We start from the raw sequence: 18,829 nt of genomic DNA, 5'->3' as shown, positions 1-18,829 counted from the left end.
AATTAAATATACTTAAAACTTTGAAGCTATCTATAAAACTTTCTTATATATATTATTTTTAAATTTTAAACTGGATTTTATTTTATTTTTCAAAGTTAATATTATACATTTGTGATATTTTGTTCAAAATGTTAAGAGGCCTTTTATCTTTCAAGATATTTTGTTCAAAATTTCTATACTATTAAAAGGGAAGAAGTCTTAAAAAATCTACCTATGAAAGTTGTCTGGACCCTTCATTAGACTAACCTTTTTTTTGTTCTTCCCTTATATTTCTCTAACTATATCATAATAAATGATTTTATTTATCTTTTGATTTTTTGCCTTTTAATAAACCTAATTTTAATAGATCCGATATATAATATCAAAGTAAATTAATTGAAATCTGTCAGTTATGATTTGTGCTGAGTTTGGTTTACTTAATTTCAAAACTAAATATATCTTAACACATTCTTCTATCTTACACCATTTACGGACAGTGTCACATTATAATATCGAAAACATAAATTCATATATACTGCTATATACCATATAATAAAAACTCATGTGTATTTGTATCATGTGTCAATGATATTCAATCAATCGTTATATCATAAACCCTTATTCAAAGTATAAAAGTTTAATAACTTTGTAAGGGAACCATGATCACGATAATAAATTTTGTATTCTCATATCTATTTTATGGTATAACATATTTTGTTCAAATGTGTGATAACATTGTTCTATTTTTATGAAAAACCAAATCGTAACTAATTTTAATTTCAAAATTCATAAATGTAACTTTAGATAATCACTAAAAAAATTATAAGTTAAAATACATAACATAAATACAATGCATTTACCTTATATGACAAATCAAATAGTTTATTTAGTTTTATGTACTATTATAAAATATATGAGAAGTTAAATCAATTTAAAAGAACATAATAAGTTTTTTTTCCTGGATTTTGACCGGGTCAGCCGGTGTCGGTTCACGGGTTAATGAAATTTTTTTGGGTTTTATCATATTTTTAATTAATAAATTTTCATAAATCAGAATTTTGTCAAAATATATCAGTTGGTAGAACATCTAATAGAATGCTATATAAAGAACTTAAGCATATCCGAATAATATATGGCCACTGGGTTTACCGGTTTGACCGCGAGCTTATATCGGATCTGAAAACATTGCTTATATTTTGAATAAAAATTATTCGGATAATTGTTTTTGGTAATTCTGTTTATAAATAGTATTTTTAAAATATTTGGTTATTTAGAAATTAAATATAATATATTTGTAGGTAAATAATTTGTATTTTAAAATTTCAGATACTCATTCGGGTCTCGGTTCAATTTCAATGTTTTGTTCCATAGATATAGGATCTGCTCGGTTATTTATGAAATTCAGTTCATTTTTTTTTCATTTTTTCAGTTTGGTATGGTTTGGTTCCTCGACTCCGAATAAGTATTCCCAGACTTATATACTATCTTATACTCCTTCCGTTTCATTTTAATTGTCTAGGTTTATGCACACAGATTATTAAAACATATGATTTTGTATATTTCCAAAATAAAAACATAATTACATATACACCTAAATATATTTCAACCAATAGAAAAATAAACAGAAAAATTTTGTTAATAAATTTTGCATTGAAATTCTAAAATGATACTTATTTTGAAACAGAAAATTACTCTAGCACGACAATAAAATTGAAAAGAAGGGAATATAGCATTCATTTTAATTTTTTTTATTTAAGTCCAAAAATAGAAAGCGCAGGTCAAAATCTAGTTTTTTTTTTCCTCTGTGGCACAATGGCCTAGTAGTTCCTCTTAATAGAGGCAGTTGCAGGGTTCGAACCCCGCTTGGTGAGATGGCAGCAGAGGTGGTGCGACCACTGACCCACTTGCTCCTCTCGGTCAAAATCTAGTTAGACATATTAAAAAATAACTACAATATATAAAAACATAAAATATATATTATATTATATTAATTTTGAAGAAAAAAAATTAGCATTCAAAGTTTAAATTTTAAAAAAAAATTATATAAAGTAAACCAAACCGACCGAACCAAAATTGTTCGGTTTTACATCATGTTTTAGTTTAAAACTCTTCTTGCCTCTAGCACTGTGGTTTGTTAAAAGGCTTGAGCCCATCTTTGTGCATATTCCTTATATATTAATTGAGAAACATTACAACATTATTTTGTAGTCACGTGTCAATATGAGAATGAAATTCAGAATTTTTAGAAAATAGGTTGGTCCATCTTAACTTATATTATATTTTTTTAAAAACTAACTATCAAATTGATAAATAATGTACAAAAAAATATTTTTGCACTTTCTTTAAATAAAAGTTACGGAATTACCTAATATGATTAACGTATATATGATAATTAATGATTATGAATAAGAAATATTTGATAACAATTTTTGTATCTTAGCTCTTTTTTTGTTTAATCTTATATTATTAAAAGATACTAAACAATCACATTAATCATATAATAAAAAAATATTTTTTTCTTATGTTATATTTTCAATTTTAAAACGACTATAAATTACTAAAAACGTTAAATATCTCACACTAAAGTTTGTGATCAATGGTTTAACTTTTTTTTTAATAACAAGATACAAATGATCATATATCTTATGAATATGAGTATCATTTAATAGACATTCATATTATATATTAATATAGTTTAAAATTAAACTATATAACATATAAAAATACATAAATATGTTACTTTCAAAATTTGTATTGAAAAAATATCGAAACCTTAATATTTTAATTTTGAAATTTGCATTGAAAAATTCGCACATTAGAAATTTTGTGTTTGTTATACGACTATGAATTCTCAATAATAAATATTTATATTAAAATATATTATATATCTATGTCCATGCCATTGAAATTTAGTTATATACCTTTAAAATAAATAAAATAATTGTTTGATTTATTTTCCAAAAAGATATCATAAATAAACATGAGATATTGTTTTGATTTATGGGTTTACTTTAATTTAATTACATACGTAATACGCAAATAAATAATAATATATAAAAATTATTTTTATATATAACGTTCATCCCACGTAATTGCGCGGGTATTAACCTAGTTAACAAACTATGTCAGCATTATAGTAACTAACAATTCTTGTTCAACTTCATCAGTATTAATCCATTATATATTAATTGAAAAACATTACAACATTATTTTGTAGCCACGTGTCAATATGAGAATGAAATTCAGAATTTTTAGAAAATAGGTTGGTCCATCTTAACTTATATTATATATTTTTTTTAAACTAACTATCAAATTGATAAATAATGTACAAAAGAATATTTTTGCACTTTCTTTAAATAAAAGTTACGGAATTACCCAATATGATTAACGTATATATGACAATTAATGATTATGAATAATAAATATTTGATAACAATTTTTGTATCTTAGCTCTTTTTTTGTTTAATATTATATTATTAAAAGATACTAAACAATCACATTAATCATATAATAAAGAAATATTTTTTTCTTATGTTATATTTTCAATTTTAAAACGACTATAAATTACTAAAAACGTTAAATATCTCACACTAAAGTTTGTGATCAATGGTTTAACTTTTTTTTTAATAACAAGATACAAATGATCATATATCGTATGAATATGAGTATCATTTAATAGACATTCATATTATATATTAATATAGTTTAAAATTAGACTATATAACATATAAAAATACATAAATACGTTACTTTCTAAATTTGTATTCAAAAAATATCGAAACCTTAATATTTTAATTTTGAAATTTGCATTGAAAAATTTGCACATTAAAAATTTTGTGTTTGTTATATGACTATGAATTCTCAATAATAAATATTTTTATTAAAATATATTATATATTTATGTCCATGTCATTGAAATTTAGTTATATACCATTAAAATAAATAAAATAATTGTTTGATTTATTTTTCAAAAAGATATCGTAAATAAACATGAGATATTGTTTTGATTTATGTGTTTACTTTAATTTAATTACATACATAATACGCAAATAAATAATAATATATAAAAATTAGTTCTATATATAACGTTCATCCCACGTAATTGCGTGGATATTAACCTAGTTAACAAACTATGTCAGCATTATAGTAACTAATCATTCTTGTTCAACTTCATCAATATTAATCCCTTATATATTAATTGAGAAACATTACAACATTATTTTGTAGCCACGTGTCAATATGAGAATGAAATTCAGAATTTTTAGAAAATAGGTTTGTCCATCTTAACTTATATTATATTTTTTTAAAAACTAACTATCAAATTGATAAATAATGTACAAAAAAATATTTTTGCACTTTCTTTAAATAAAAGTTACGGAATTACCTAATATGATTAACGTATATATGATAATTAATGATTATGAATAAGAAATATTTGATAACAATTTTTGTATCTTAGCTCTTTTTTTGTTTAATCTTATATTATTAAAAGATACTAAACAATCACATTAATCATATAATAAAAAAATATTTTTTTCTTATGTTATATTTTCAATTTTAAAACGACTATAAATTACTAAAAACGTTAAATATCTCACACTAAAGTTTGTGATCAATGGTTTAACTTTTTTTTTAATAACAAGATACAAATGATCATATATCTTATGAATATGAGTATCATTTAATAGACATTCATATTATATATTAATATAGTTTAAAATTAAACTATATAACATATAAAAATACATAAATATGTTACTTTCAAAATTTGTATTGAAAAAATATCGAAACCTTAATATTTTAATTTTGAAATTTGCATTGAAAAATTCGCACATTAAAAATTTTGTGTTTGTTATATGACTATGAATTCTCAATAGTAAATATTTATATTAAAATATATTATATATCTATGTCCCATGTCATTGAAATGTAGTTATATACCATTAAAATAAATAAAATAATTGTTTGATTTATTTTTCAAAAAGATATCGTAAATAAACATGAGATATTGTTTTGATTTATGTGTTTACTTTAATTTAATTACGTACGTAATACACAAATAAATAATAATATATAAAAATTATTTTTATATATAACGTTCATCCCACGTAATTGCGCGGGTATTAACCTAGTTAACAAACTATGTCAGCATTATAGTAACTAATCATTCTTGTTCAACTTCATCAATACTAATTCAAATGAGGGTGTTGTTACAACTCGTTTACATAGTTAGCCTATCCTGTAACAGGTTCAAAAGTGATGCAGAATCTTCAACTCAGTATATATTTTCTGAAAGGATAAAGCAATTAGGATTGTTAGCAAATAGCATGTGCCACAAACTCGCTACAACTAACAAGCACGTTTAAATAAAAAGATATAAAGTTATTTTTGAATTTTGTAACTAAATAAATAGATAATACATATGTAAAACAAGGGATAACGCACTCTACTCCCTACCACTCAAACTTTCCGTTAAATAAAAGTGATTTTCTGTAAAATTAAATTAGAAATGAGTTTATGTTAAAAATTATTAAACCATGATAATCGACACAAAGTTAAAATATCACTTAATGTAAACCAAAGTAACCAAACTAAATTTTCTTTTCGGCAAACAAACAAATTTCATTAATATCAAATCGTGATTACAAAACATTAACTAGATATCTAGATTGTTCGCAAAAAAAAAAAAAACTAGATATCTATATAATTAAAAAGGTGTTATTTGTTTATATCTTAATTATAAAATTGGTGAAATTTAATAATTATCAAATTTAATAAGTAAATTTTTATTAAAATTTTTAATTTGTAAGTTTTTAAATAGATTTATACTTCTGTACGCTAAACATAAAATTATTATTAAATAAATATAATTCAATAATATTTAATTTTACATTTATATATTTAAAATATTAAATAAATAAAATTATAAATTTAATAATAATATATAAAAAAATTAATTTCTATATTGGCAAATCTCCAAAATAGCACATTTCTAAGTTTATATCACAAAAATAGCACTCAAAAACTAAAATGACCAAAATAGCACATTTCTAAGTTTATCCTTTGAAAATTTTAATTTTTTTATTTTTCAAAATTTGAAATCTTATCCCCAAAACCTCATTTCTCAACTCTAAACTCTAAACCCTAAACTCTAAACCCTAAACCCTAAACCGTAAACCCTAAACCCTAAACCCTAAACCCTAAAATCTAAACCCCAAACCCTAAACTCTAAACCCTAAACTCTAAACCCTAAATCCTAAACCCTAAACCCTAAACACTAAACCCTAAACCCTAAACTCTAAACCCTAAACACTAAACCCTAAACCCTAAACTCTAAACCCTAAACACTAAACCCTAAACCCTAAACTCTAAACCCTAAACACTAAACCCTAAATCCTAAACCCCACCCTTTAACTCTAAACCCTAAGTTTATGACTTTTGATAAAACATTAAGTGATATTTTTGTGACTTTTGACCTTGAATGCTAGATTGGGAACATAAACTTGATTTAGTGCTATTTTTGTCTTTTTCTCTTTCTATATCTATCGAAATCAATCTGCCCACGTTTTAAGCATAATTGGTCCAACCGGTTCACCGTTAGTCCGAATCTTCGTCAACATTAACCCTAATTTCATTGTAGCGACCCAAAATCTCCACCAAGAAAAAATCGGAATCGCTCTCGCGAAGATCAAACCCCCCTCGTAAATCACCGGTGAATTCATCTGTTCCCTTTGTCGATTGTTATTATTCTCTCTCAGCATGAGATTAGGTTTCAATCTAAAGGAGGAATCTTTTTTCTCAATTTTAGGGGTTTTGCTATCTTCTTTCCCAAATCCAAAATTGAAATCTTCAATGGAGATTTTGACTATAGGGTTTTGAATTCCCCATTGAAAAAATTGGAAAATTTTGAATTTTTGCTTCTATAGTTTCATATCTACATTTTAGGGTTTCCGCATGAACAGTGATTTAGTGTTTTTATTGCAATTAGAGATTTTATTACATGTGTTGCGGTTGCGCTCAGAGATTAGCGTGGGAGTTACAATGATGGAAACAATGTTTTTATTCTTATTTTCTAACGAGGAAGCATGTTTCTTGCAATTTGAGAGAATATGGATCCGATGAAGTCATTTTTTTTCTTACCAGATGCTTGTCTATTGATGTATAATTTGTTTTTCTTGAACAGAGTTAACATTGACTGTAGGCTGGGTTTCGAACCCGTGATGGGTGCTCCTAAGCAGAAATGGACTCAAGAAGAAGAGTCAGCTCTAAAGTCCGGCGTTGTCAAGCATGGACCTGGTAAATGGCGCACCATTCTCAAAGACCCTGAGTTTAGTGGAGTCTTGTACCTCCGTTCCAATGTGGATCTTAAGGTCATACTCTTCCTTCTTATCCGTATGTTTATTTGTGATTTCGTTCTTTATCTGATTTGGTTTTTGTCTTTTTTGTGTTGTGACAGGACAAATGGAGAAATATGAGTGTCATGGCCAATGGATGGGGATCGCGTGATAAGTCTAGGTTAGCTCTTAAAAGGACGCACTCGCTTCCTAAACAGGATGATAGCTCACTTGCTAATACAAGCTCATTGCAAAGTGATGAAGACATGGCTGATGCTAAGCATTTTTCTACCACCGGCACTTCTGCACTGCAACTTCCAACTACTCCTACTCCAAGGAGACCTAATGTAAGGTCAGATATTTCATCTATGTCTCTGCTTCTTTTATGCTTTGTTGCATATCTCCAGATGGTGGGTTTTTAACATGCATTAGTGGATACTTCTCAAAATGCAGGGGTTATAAAGGGTTAAGATTACATATATGTGATATGGATCTCTCTCTATTCATGCCTTTTGTACATTTATACTCCTCTTTCACCATTCTACTAGATGTTTTATAGTTTTGCAAGATTGTCCAGATGCTGATTATGTTAGCACGTGAACTTTGCTCCTATTTTTAATTTTGAAACTATGATGAGGGATCAAGTGCTCAAGTCATACTTATACGTCAGATGTCTTATATGGTTTTGAATCCATTGTTATAGCCAGTTTGTAACTTTTTATAAAATGTTGCAGGCTGGATAGCCTTATAATGGAAGCAATATCTACCATGAAAGAGCTTGGTGGCTCTAACAAAACAACAATTGGTGCCTACATTGAGGTATTTTAGTTCTTAACTCCTCTTTTTTCCATAGTCATTGTGTACTTGGTCCTGACGCTTGTTTTATTCTGTCGTACAGGAACAATATCACGCTCCGCCAGACTTCAAACGGTTGCTGTCTACCAAGCTAAAGTACTTGACAGCTTGTGGTAAACTCATCAAGGTATCATGTGCTTATAGTCTGTGTGCAATCAATTTGCTTCATCAACGGCGACTTGTGATGTTTTATTGATACGAATTTCCTCATTTACAGGCTAAACGCAGGTATAGAATTCCACACTCCACTCCTCTGTCTTCCCACAGGAGAAGACATTTGGGAACACCGTCTGGAAAACAGAGTGTTCTTTCTTTGCCTTCACCTATAACAGACAGAGATGAAGTGAATGTTCAGTCAAAGGCTCAGATTGATGCAGAGTTAGCCAGGATGAAGACTATGAACGCACATGAGGCGCAAGCGGCTGCCGAACAGGCAGTTGAAGAGGCAGAAGCCGCCATGGCGGCGGCTGAAGAAGCTGCAAAGGAAGCAGAAGCAGCAGAAGCCGAAGCAGAAGAAGCTCAAGCTTACGTTGAAGAAGCTTTAAAGACAGTTAAAGGAAGAAACAACTGCAAAATGGTAAACCCACACTCCTTTTAGTCACACAAAACATGATAAGAAAATACTTTTTAATGGTCGTAAAATTTGATTCAACAGATGGTCTGTACGTGAGGTTACAGAGAAGAAGAAGAAGAATGTGTTGCAGGTGGGGAGAGAGAGAAGCATAGAAGTAGTTTTTGTGTATTGATGATTCTCTACTTGGGAACTCTTTTTAGTTGTAAGCAGTAATCTCAGATGCATTGCTATTGTATTGTTCATACTTTACAGCCAAAATAAGTTACAAAAAACTGAAAACATAGAAATGCTACAAACGTGGTGAATATTTTTGGTTTTGGGAGGGCGATGTATCGATGGTGAAAATTTAAAAAAACTGGATATATACAAAGACTCATGTTTCCATACTTATGTTATGTTCTTCATTATTTTGTTCTGTGTTTGATTTGTTTCTTTCTCTCTTCCATCATCAATACTTTCTGTTTTTTCTCTATGTTCCTTGATGAGATTTTAATCTGTAGTTGTCTGTGTTGTCGCAGTTTAAAACGAGGGAATAACATGTTCGGTGCAGTTTTTCGTGTAAAACTTGATAAGAAAGGTGTCAATACCTGAAAATATTTTGATGAACATCGAGTTAACGTATGAGTGATTTTATCACATTTGGTTGTAAGTGTCTCGAGTTCAAACCATCTCTAAGGCAAAAAGTTATTCTTTAAATTAGATTTTCTAAAAATGAGAAAATTCAAAAAGATATAATGACAAATGGGTTCATTGAACTTCTTGCATCATCTAACTTTCTTTTCTCTTTTGGTAATGTCATCTAAATTTCCTTTCCTAGGGTTTTGGGCGATTTTGGCGATTTCCAGATCTGAGCAAACTTTGGCTCCGGCGTAAGATCCAGGGCTCCGACGACCGTAGGAGAGAGGGAGACTAGCCTACACTCCTCTCTTCCTTCGTTTTTCCCCTGCCCCTTACAGCGTGTTTTTGGTTTTCTTTTCAAAAGGATTCTGACCTCTCAATCACCGTGTCCATCAAGTTAACTGGTTTACGTAATCTGTGATTGGAGACTCATCTTTCCCCTCTACTAGGGTGGTTTCTTAACTTGGTACAGTTAGCATCGATAAGATGCATCATGCAAGGAATGATCGACCAAGGGCGGAGGACTCCTCTCACGTTCGGAAAAGATCACAGAGAGAGGAGGACATCATAAAAGTCCCGGATTTCGATTTTACGGACTTGATCGATAAGTACAAACTCTCTCTGGTTGGACGGATGTTCCACCAGGATGGAAGAAGCGTGGATGCCCTGATTAAGCATATGCCCAAACGCAGAATCTGGGATGTCGAAGGCAGAGTCAGGGGAACTAACCTAGGAAATAATAAATTTCAGTTTGATTTCAACAAGGAAGAGGACTTGCAGAGGGTACTTCTCCGACGCCCTTGTCATTTCAATAAGTGGAGTTTTTCATTGGAAAGATGGACTCCAACGATCAAAGAAGACTTTCCCAACTCTTTGCTTCTTTGGGTAACTATCACTGGTGTCCCTACGCATTATAAGAAAGATGAGTCCTACCGGAGCATAGGGAAAGCGCTGGGAGAAGTTGATAAAGTCGATGTTGATAATGGAAGGGTTAGAGTGTACATCAACGTCGACGAACCCCTCCAGTTTGAACGCCGTGCGGGATACACAAATGGAGATGTAATCAAAGTATCTCTTCAATATGAAGAACTCCACAGATTCTGTTTCACTTGTAAACGCATCTCGCACGAGGAAGGAACCTGTCTAGACTTATCACCGGAACAAAGGGAAAGAAACAAAATTGCTCGGTTAGAAAAAAAAGAAAAGGAGGAACGAGCAGCTAGAGAGGCCTTTTCGATCCCTTCAAGAGGTTTTGAGAGTCAAGTTTGATATGAACCAAAACAGAGGAACAGTCGAGATTATAATAAGAAAAAAGCCCAGGCTCACCGGTTAGAAGAAGCGACATAGACAGGATAGAGCATCCCCAGAAAACAGAGCATGCTAACCTTCGCCACAGAATATCTTCGAAAAGAGATAATCTTGCTAAAAACGTCTGGAACAGACTAGATCATAACCATCTGGAATGCGCATGAGGATTCGCGCTGGACGAAGGGAGCCTCATAAAGCTATAACCACAAAGGGAGATTTGGAGACTCGGCGTCATCCTCCAGCTGGAGAGTAAAAGGATACAACACTCAAGATCGGGATCGTTCTCAATTCCATGATCGAGACCGGAGCAGGGAACAACTCAGAGACCATTATGATAGCAGAAACAGGAAAGACCTGGCTGTGCGATCAGACCAAGTATCACCGGATTCACATCGAACAGTCTCGGATGCTCATAGATATCGTAGAAATGAACAGATGGAGAGAAGTTTAAGCAAACAACCAAGACAGGATGCAAGAATGGAGTCAAGAATGGAGTGGCACCCCGTCCGATCAGTAGAAGGGATCAGTGGGGATCAAGGCCGACCAACCTCTGAGAGAGAAACTGAGGAAGAAAGAAGACGTAAAATCATGGGGAAAGCAGTTGTGACGGAGAAAATGGTGCCGGAGAAGCCTCCGGCTCTCAAATATGGTGCTGGTGGGACTCTCAAAATCACTGAACCATGTCCAAGTGTCCATGTTAATCAGGTGTGTTCAGAACCTAGCAGAAGTACTATCACCCCTTCAGGAGATCAGCAAAGGCAGCAGCAGGGAAAAGAGTTGGATCGCCCCTCCATCGTTAGAGAGATGAACCCAAGGAAACCTGAGCTGGAATCTCAAAAAACTAGACCATATGAGCCAACAGCTACAGAGGCAGAAGAGGATGATATAGAGCTCCTGTCTGAGGAAGAGATAAATAAAATTGCTGAACAGTATGCTAGTGTTGATTTTGAAATGGATGAAGAGATGATGGAAGAAGATGATCTGCTGGATGAAAACATGGAGGATGAAACTCAAGTCCTTGATACTCAGGTGATGGTCGAACAAAACAACACAGACCTCCGGCCAACGGAGACTCTGAGATGCAACGAAGGGGAAAGAGACAAGAACGGGAAGCAAGGATCAGAAGAGGCACAAGATTTGGTGAAGCCCCAAAACAAGAGGAACAGAAAGGAAGCAAAAGAGAAGCTACAGCTACCTACCAATGGAAAACGCAGAGGCGCTACCAGCCCTGACGCTAAAGGAAATGAAGCCTCGAAGAAACTTGCTCTCAGGGGCCGTGCATCACCAAAAGGCAAACTAGTCAGGCACAGTCGTATCAATTCTTTGAGAGCTCAAGGCTCATTGGTGATTCCTCGTACTGAGGTGTATCCTTCGGTAGTAAAAGGCCGAAAATCTTCAGCTGTTTCAGGTTCGGTGGGGTCCCAGAAACCACCCAGGAAGATTATATGAGTGCCATCGCCTGGAATTGTCAGGGAGCAGGAGCCTTCCTGACAAAGCAACACCTGAGGGAGTTGCATCGCTGCTTTCATCCTTCTTTTCTTTTTCTTTCGGAAACTAAAAACAATTTTTCTTTTATGCAAGACTTTCAAATTGAGTTTGGTTATGATAATTTATACACCGTGGATCCTGTTGGTAGGAGCGGTGGACTTGCTTTGTTTTACATGAACGCTTCCGATGTGGTTATTAATTTCTCTAATACTCGTATGATTGACGTTGAAGCGCAGATCGAAGGACATAAAGTGTATATCACTTTCATGTATGGTGATCCGGTGGTGGAATACCATGAAAACGTATGGGAAAGATTACTACGAATGAGTGCTACTAGAACCGGATCTTGGCTTCTAATGGGTGACTTTAATGAGATCACAAGCAACGTAGAAAAGAATGGCGGGAAGAGAAGAACATAAGCCTCTTTCCTCCCTTTCAAAAACATGTTGGCAGGATGCGGCATGATTGAATTCCCTTCAAAGGGGAACACGTTTTCATGGTCCGGGAGAACGAGAGCTGGGCGCGTACAATGTAGACTGGACCGGGCGGTTGGAAATGAAGACTGGCACAACCTTTTTTCCCACACTTTTGTGGAGTATCTCTTGCGATGGGGGTCCGATCATCGACCCATTTTAGGGCGCTTCCTAACCAGAGATAAACAAGGAAGAAGAAACTTTAGATTTAACCATAATTGGTTTGGCAAAGAAGGTTTCGTTGACGCTGTTAAAGAAGAGTGGGAAGCGTTGAGAGGAGAACCGGATTTGGATCTCTTTGATAAAGTATGCAGGACCCGGAAGTCTATCTCGCGATGGAAGAAGCATCATCCCACGAATAGCGCTAAACTTATTGAGAGTTGAAAACAACAGTTGGATTCCGTCCAGAATGACGAGACTACATCCAGTGAGGAAGAATTAGAGCTTAAATGGAAACTCTGTGCGGCATATCGAGAGGAAGAGCTGTATTGGAAACAAAAAAGTCGGGTCTTGTGGTTACGGGCAGGAGATCGCAATACCAAATATTTCCATGCGAAGACGAAGCAGAGACGAGCTCGTAACAGAATTACTCGACTAAAAAATTCTATGAATCAATGGGTATACAAGGAAGAAGACATCGAGGCGGTGGCGTCTGACTACTTCCAGTAGCTGTTCACATCATCAAATCCTGAAACAATTGAAGAAACACTCCGGTATATTACCGCGTCGGTTAGTGATAAGATGAACCAGAGATTACTATGTATCCCTCTCGATGAAGAGATTAAGGAGGCTACTTTTGCCATAAACCCGGAGAAAGCCGCGGGCCCTGATGGCATGACTAGTCTCTTCTACCAACGGTTCTGGACCACAGTCGGTAATGACGTATGTGCCATGGTTCGAAACTTCTTTGAGACGGGGGAGCTAGACGAGCGTCTGAATAGGACCAACATCTGCCTTATACCTAAAACGGACAGACCAGAGTCAATGACAGAATTCCGTCCTATCAGCCTCTGCAACGTTGGATATAAGATCATTTCAAAGATCTTCTCTATCTAGACTGAAACATATACTGCCTAAGATCATCTCGAAGACGCAATCAGCCTTCATCACAGAGAGACTTATTACTGATAATATCTTGGTGGCACAAGAGATGTTTCATGCGCTGCGCACTAACCCGAGCTGCAAAGAGAAATTTGTGGCAATCAAAACTGATATGAGTAAAGCATACGATCGAGTAGAGTGGAGTTTTATGGAGGCTTTACGTCTGAAGTTTGGTTTCGATCAACAAAGGGTGGCGAGGATCATGACTTGTATAACTTCAGTGTCATACCAGGTTCTGATAAACGGAGAAGCTAAAGGACACATAACACCAACTCGGGGCCTGCGACAAGGCGACCCACTCTCTCCCTTTCTATTCATACTGGGTACTGAAGTCTTGATATCCCATATAAAATAGGCTGAGAGGAATCAAACCATCACGGGTATCAAGATTGCGAGGGCGATCCCTGCCATCTCCCACCTATTATTTGCTGATGATAGCCTCTTTTTCTGCAAAACGGAGAAATCCCAATGCGAAGAATTGGTTCGTATCATCGATGTCTATGATGAAGCCTCAGGACAACAACTGAATAAATCAAAATATTCAGTTCTGTTCGGTTCTAAGGTCATAGCGTCCACAAAAATCGATCTGGAAAGATCACTCGGAATAAACAAAGAAGGGGGAATGGGGATCAGGGGATGTATTTGGGTATGCCAGAGAAGATTTGTGGATCAAAGAAACAGGTTTTCTCCTTTGTTCAAGAGAGGATAAACGGGAGGATAAACTCTTGGTCGGGGAAACTTCTTTCAAAAGGAGGCAAGGAGGTCCAGATAGCTGTTCCAACTTATGTTATGTCCTGTTATTTGCTACCACAAGACACTTGCAAAAAACTTTCCGCCGCAGTGGCGCGCTTCTGGTGGAGTACGGACAGTAAAAATAGGGGTTTACACTGGGTGGCATGGGATAAGATTTGTGTACCAGAAGAAGAGGGAGGACTGGGTTTCTGAGACTTTCGAGATTTTAATCTGGCATTGCTTGCCAAGCAAGTGTGGCGTCTACTGACCTACCCAAATTCTCTTATAGCACGAGTCCTCAAAGGACGGAACTACAGACACTCGAATCCGTTGCGAACATGGAAAGCTAACGCGCCATCTTTCGGTTGGAGCAGTCTTATGGCGGCTAGATCAGTTCTAGTCAATGGGATAAGAAGAATGGTGGGAACAGGGGCATAAACAAATGTATGGGACGATGTTTGGATCCCCACGGAACCTGCACGAGCGGAGAAACCAAGGGCTGCGAGCTTTGATAAAGAACTGAAGGTGCATCATCTCATTGATTTCGATAAGAAAGAATGGAATACAGATTTTATAAAGGAAATCATAGCAGAGGAAGATGTTCCCAGAATCCTCTCTCAGTAGGGATCAGTAAGACAGGTCGTAGCGACGGATATAGCTGGAACCACACATCCTTGGGTCGATATACAGTGAAGTCAGGTTATGCTATCGCAGTGGAACAGCGAAGAAATCTGTAGAAGGAAATGCTCTTGGAACCGAGCTGTAACAACCTAAAGAAAAAAGTATGGAAACTGAAGGCCCCAAGGAAAATAAAGCACTTCCTTTGGCAAGCTCTGTCCGGATTTGTGGCTTCAGCGAGTAAACTAAAAGAGCGGCGTTGTGGCTCTGAGACTGTCTGTCAACGATGTGGTTCAAAACCATCAACCATATTCTCTTCGAGTGCCCACCGGCAGTCCAATGTTGGGCTCTGTCGATGATCCCATAGTCTCCGGGGTTCTTCCCGTGTACCTCTATTTATGTCAATTTTGATATACTGCTACAATTGGGACAAAGCTTAGCCAACCAAGACTTGGATACCTCAATGTTCCCTTGGATAATCTGGTATTTATGGAAGGCAAGGAATGATAAATGCTTCAATAACAAGGACACATCTCCATTGGATACCCTGCTTCTGGCGTGTCATGAGGCGGAGGCTTGGAAAATGGCACAGATTGATCCAGAATTGAATGGTGTAGAAGAAGAAATTGAAGGAAGGCAGCAAGAGAACGACGCCCAAGTCTTGAATGGAAGGTGGAGATGTCAAAAAGATGCGTCATGGGTAGAGCAAGCAGACGGGACGGGTCTGGGGTTCATCCTCTTTGATGGCGCTGTCGAGGTTGCTAGGGGCTAGAGAAAAATCAGACAGACGAGTTCACCTCTACACGAGGAGAATGAGGGCCTGGCCTGGGCAATGGAGGAATTACGGGGTCATGGATTCAAGCACGTAAGCTTTGAATCAGACTGCCAACAACTAGTGCAAATTTTACACTCCTCTAAGTCATGGCCGGCCTTGGAACCAGAACTGGATGACATTGAATCGCTCCGAATATCTTTTATTTTTTTTCTCTTTAAGCTTCATTCCAAGATCTTTGAACATCCGTGCGGATACTCTTGCAAAAGAGGCCCGATCACGAGAACTAAGCTTTGAGTTTGTAGACGTTTTGGCTTCTCAACAGCTAGCTCCCGAAGCTAGTATGTTAGGACCAGTTTGAGTTTTTGAATGAAGCTTTTGATGACAAAAAAAAAATTTAGATTTTCTAAAACTGATTATAATCCTGAGATGGCTAAGATTTAGAACTTCTTTTAAAAATTATGTCATTTTATTTCTGTTATAGTTATTAACAGTGTTAGTGTTGAAGTAAGATGGAAGTTTTTTTTATAGTTACTAGGGCCGGTATGCGCTACGCGCGGGATGCGATGTATTGTTTTAAGATACAAATTTTTGGTTAAGATTTTTTGTATGTTCATTTAGTTGACGATGTAATAATTTTATCGATTAGTCTTGTTTACAGCCATCAAACCATATATTAATTTGTAACAAATATGTTTGATACAACATGTAGAATGCATGAAACATTGATGTTGTTGTTGCATTTTAAGGTCGGATCGGTAACATCATTTCAAAGGATGGTTATGAATTTCTTAACTTGCTTGGAATAGAAGCAAAGGTTGCACTTGTTATCCATGACATAACAGGTTGTTGATGGTTTGAACTTCCGCATATTGTTTTAGTACAGACTCATGAAGACGATGTTGAATGGCCGTAGTGCTAGTCTACATTTTGTTATATATAATAATATATATTTTGTTTATACTATAAAAACAAAATTATACATTTTTACTCTTGTATTTATTGTTTTATTTTTTTATCTTATTTTATTTTGTTTTCTAACTATTATTTTGTGAACAAAATTGTATTATCTAAGATTTTGATTTTGTAACAATATCTTATCACTTAACTTGATTATCTTGATTAAAACAAAAAAAACGTCTGATCAACATTTTTTCCGTTTATATTGGTCTGATCAAAATTGTCGAAAATATCATTAATGAATTATGGCACTATTTTATGAGATTTCACTATATATTTATTTTTATGAAATTTCACAACATATTTTTAAAAGTTATGTATTTTTAAGTTATATTATTTATTTTTGGTAAATGAAATTTTTTATTTGGCTAACATGTTTGTTTTTTTTTTACTATTTTTCTAAATATATGTTTTGATTATGTATTAAATTCTTTATTTCTCAATTTTTTTTTTCATTTTCCTCTTAAGTTTAAATTTGATAACCAATTACGAACTAAATTTCAATAAGGATAAACATTGCGATATCTTATCTTACCAATCAGAAATAAAGTCCACTAAGCTAATGCGATACACAACACAAAACCTTAAGTATACAGAACCTAAATGAGTCCATGTACCAAAAAAATGGCGATTATTTTGTTAGGTTCAGTTAGTGCCGACGCCCATACTCAGAGGGACCTATTTAAAGATTTTTATAATTCAAATTAAGTAATGCTCATAACAAATAACCAAAGAAAGATTAAATAATAACATTTTGCTTCTAATTAAAGTACGTGGACTACAACATTATTGCAGAAAAAAAATAGAGCTTTGAAACAAAAAAATGGAACTCGATTGTATTTTGTGAGTTCCAAGTCTCCACAGTTGGAGTTATCAGTGTTTGCGAGCTTTCTTTGGACTGGGGTCTTTTCATCATCAATGGGAGTCTCGGTAGAGGTTATGACTGAATCAATATGTGTAGGCTCTGGTTCTGTGCTGGCTAGACGTCCTTCAATACCTGGAACAGCATCATATGCCCGTTTGTGTGATCCGAACACTGCAATTCATCACTGTATCTGGGACCACAAATTTTTTTACAATTACAGCTCCAGCTATATCATCAGAAACTCCACAGTTGCTATAACTTTTCTAATGTGAAGCTTAGAAAATGAGTTAATGCAGAAAGCAAGTAACAACAAATCTCTTATTTAGTTATTGTTAAATAAGAGACTTTTTAATAAGTTAATTGAGCGCAACATGAAAAGGGGAGACAATGCAAACAACACATGTATTTGGTCATGTTATTAGAGTGATCCTTATTCAGTGAATGTACCTGAGGGATGAATTGAGATAGTAGTTCTGTTTTGCATGTCGGAACCATGGCTCTTTCCATTTTAGACAGAGAATGAATGAAGTGAGAGAGAATGTCATTTACAGTAACAGGAATGCATCAGGTTTCGTGCTCTCTTAATCTGTCTGTGCAGGTCGTTTATTCCTCAATGCCACATCAGTGACACACTTCCCACATTATAGACACCAAATGCAGGCTCCAAGATAATATCGCAATGTTTATCCTTATTGAAATTTAGTTCGTAATTGTAGTGTGCATGAAGAGTAAAGCTTTGGTTAATGGGATTGAATCAATTCGATTTGTAACAGACGGACACGATATGAACAGTCAACGACTCGAAATTTGCAGACGAAACGACGAACCACGTACCGTTTCAGAACCGCCATTGATGGCTCACAGAATCAGACCTTTGCAGCGATGGCTAACCCTAAATTCGTGTGTTAGGAAGAAAGGATGGAATAACACGCAAATTTATTGAACGAATCAAATAGAGATAGCAAAGCAATATAGTTAACTTTTGTAGCCTACCCTGTCTGAGAGCCTATCCACCTTCCCTGTGAAAGCTTGAACTGCAGCAATTGCCTTTGCTATCTTTCGTTACACTCTCTTGTCGTTTGTTCCAAGGATGTCCATCTCGTCGCTTGTCTCGCCGCTTGCTCAACGCTCGTGACATGCTGCACACATACG

General features: G+C 34.6%; 2 protein-coding genes across 3 annotated transcripts; both read left to right on the top strand.

The window, feature by feature from the left end:
• Positions 1 to 6,567: 6,567 nt before the first annotated feature.
• On the top strand, positions 6,568 to 9,047 carry LOC106296871 (telomere repeat-binding factor 1-like). 2 transcript variants are annotated; one of them, XM_013733107.1, is made up of 7 exons: positions 6,568 to 6,691; positions 7,163 to 7,349; positions 7,436 to 7,665; positions 8,048 to 8,132; positions 8,212 to 8,295; positions 8,386 to 8,745; positions 8,821 to 9,047. In XM_013733107.1, exons 2-7 carry the CDS (start codon positions 7,200 to 7,202, stop codon positions 8,836 to 8,838), a joined length of 927 nt encoding a protein of 308 aa, XP_013588561.1. In that variant the 5' UTR covers positions 6,568 to 6,691; positions 7,163 to 7,199; the 3' UTR covers positions 8,839 to 9,047. The 2 variants fall into 2 exon arrangements, with proteins under 2 accessions (XP_013588561.1, XP_013588562.1); XM_013733108.1 differs by having other exon boundaries at positions 6,579 to 6,691; positions 8,824 to 9,047.
• A 799-nt stretch (positions 9,048 to 9,846) lies between these two features.
• Positions 9,847 to 10,629, top strand: LOC106297263 (uncharacterized protein At4g02000-like). Its single transcript, XM_013733541.1, has one exon. The coding sequence runs from the start codon at positions 9,847 to 9,849 to the stop codon at positions 10,627 to 10,629; it is 783 nt and encodes a 260-aa protein (XP_013588995.1).
• The last annotated feature ends 8,200 nt before the right edge of the window (positions 10,630 to 18,829 follow it).

Source organism: Brassica oleracea, chromosome C6 (assembly GCF_000695525.1).
Source record: "Brassica oleracea var. oleracea cultivar TO1000 chromosome C6, BOL, whole genome shotgun sequence".
Classification (NCBI taxonomy): Eukaryota; Viridiplantae; Streptophyta; class Magnoliopsida; order Brassicales; family Brassicaceae; genus Brassica; species Brassica oleracea.
The sequence above is the reverse complement of the archived record's forward strand: the minus strand, read 5'-3'. Positions and strand labels throughout refer to the sequence as shown.

Bases quoted from the DNA above. Each gene is read 5' to 3' on its own strand.
- LOC106297263 (XM_013733541.1), top strand. From the start codon at position 9,847: ATGCATCATGCAAGGAATGATCGACCAAGGGCGGAGGACTCCTCTCAC.
- LOC106296871 (XM_013733107.1), top strand. From the start codon at position 7,200: ATGGGTGCTCCTAAGCAGAAATGGACTCAAGAAGAAGAGTCAGCTCTA. The intron at 7,350-7,435 runs GTCATACTCTTC...GTGTTGTGACAG, and splicing joins GTTCCAATGTGGATCTTAAG to GACAAATGGAGAAATATGAG. The intron at 8,133-8,211 runs GTATTTTAGTTC...TCTGTCGTACAG, and splicing joins CAATTGGTGCCTACATTGAG to GAACAATATCACGCTCCGCC.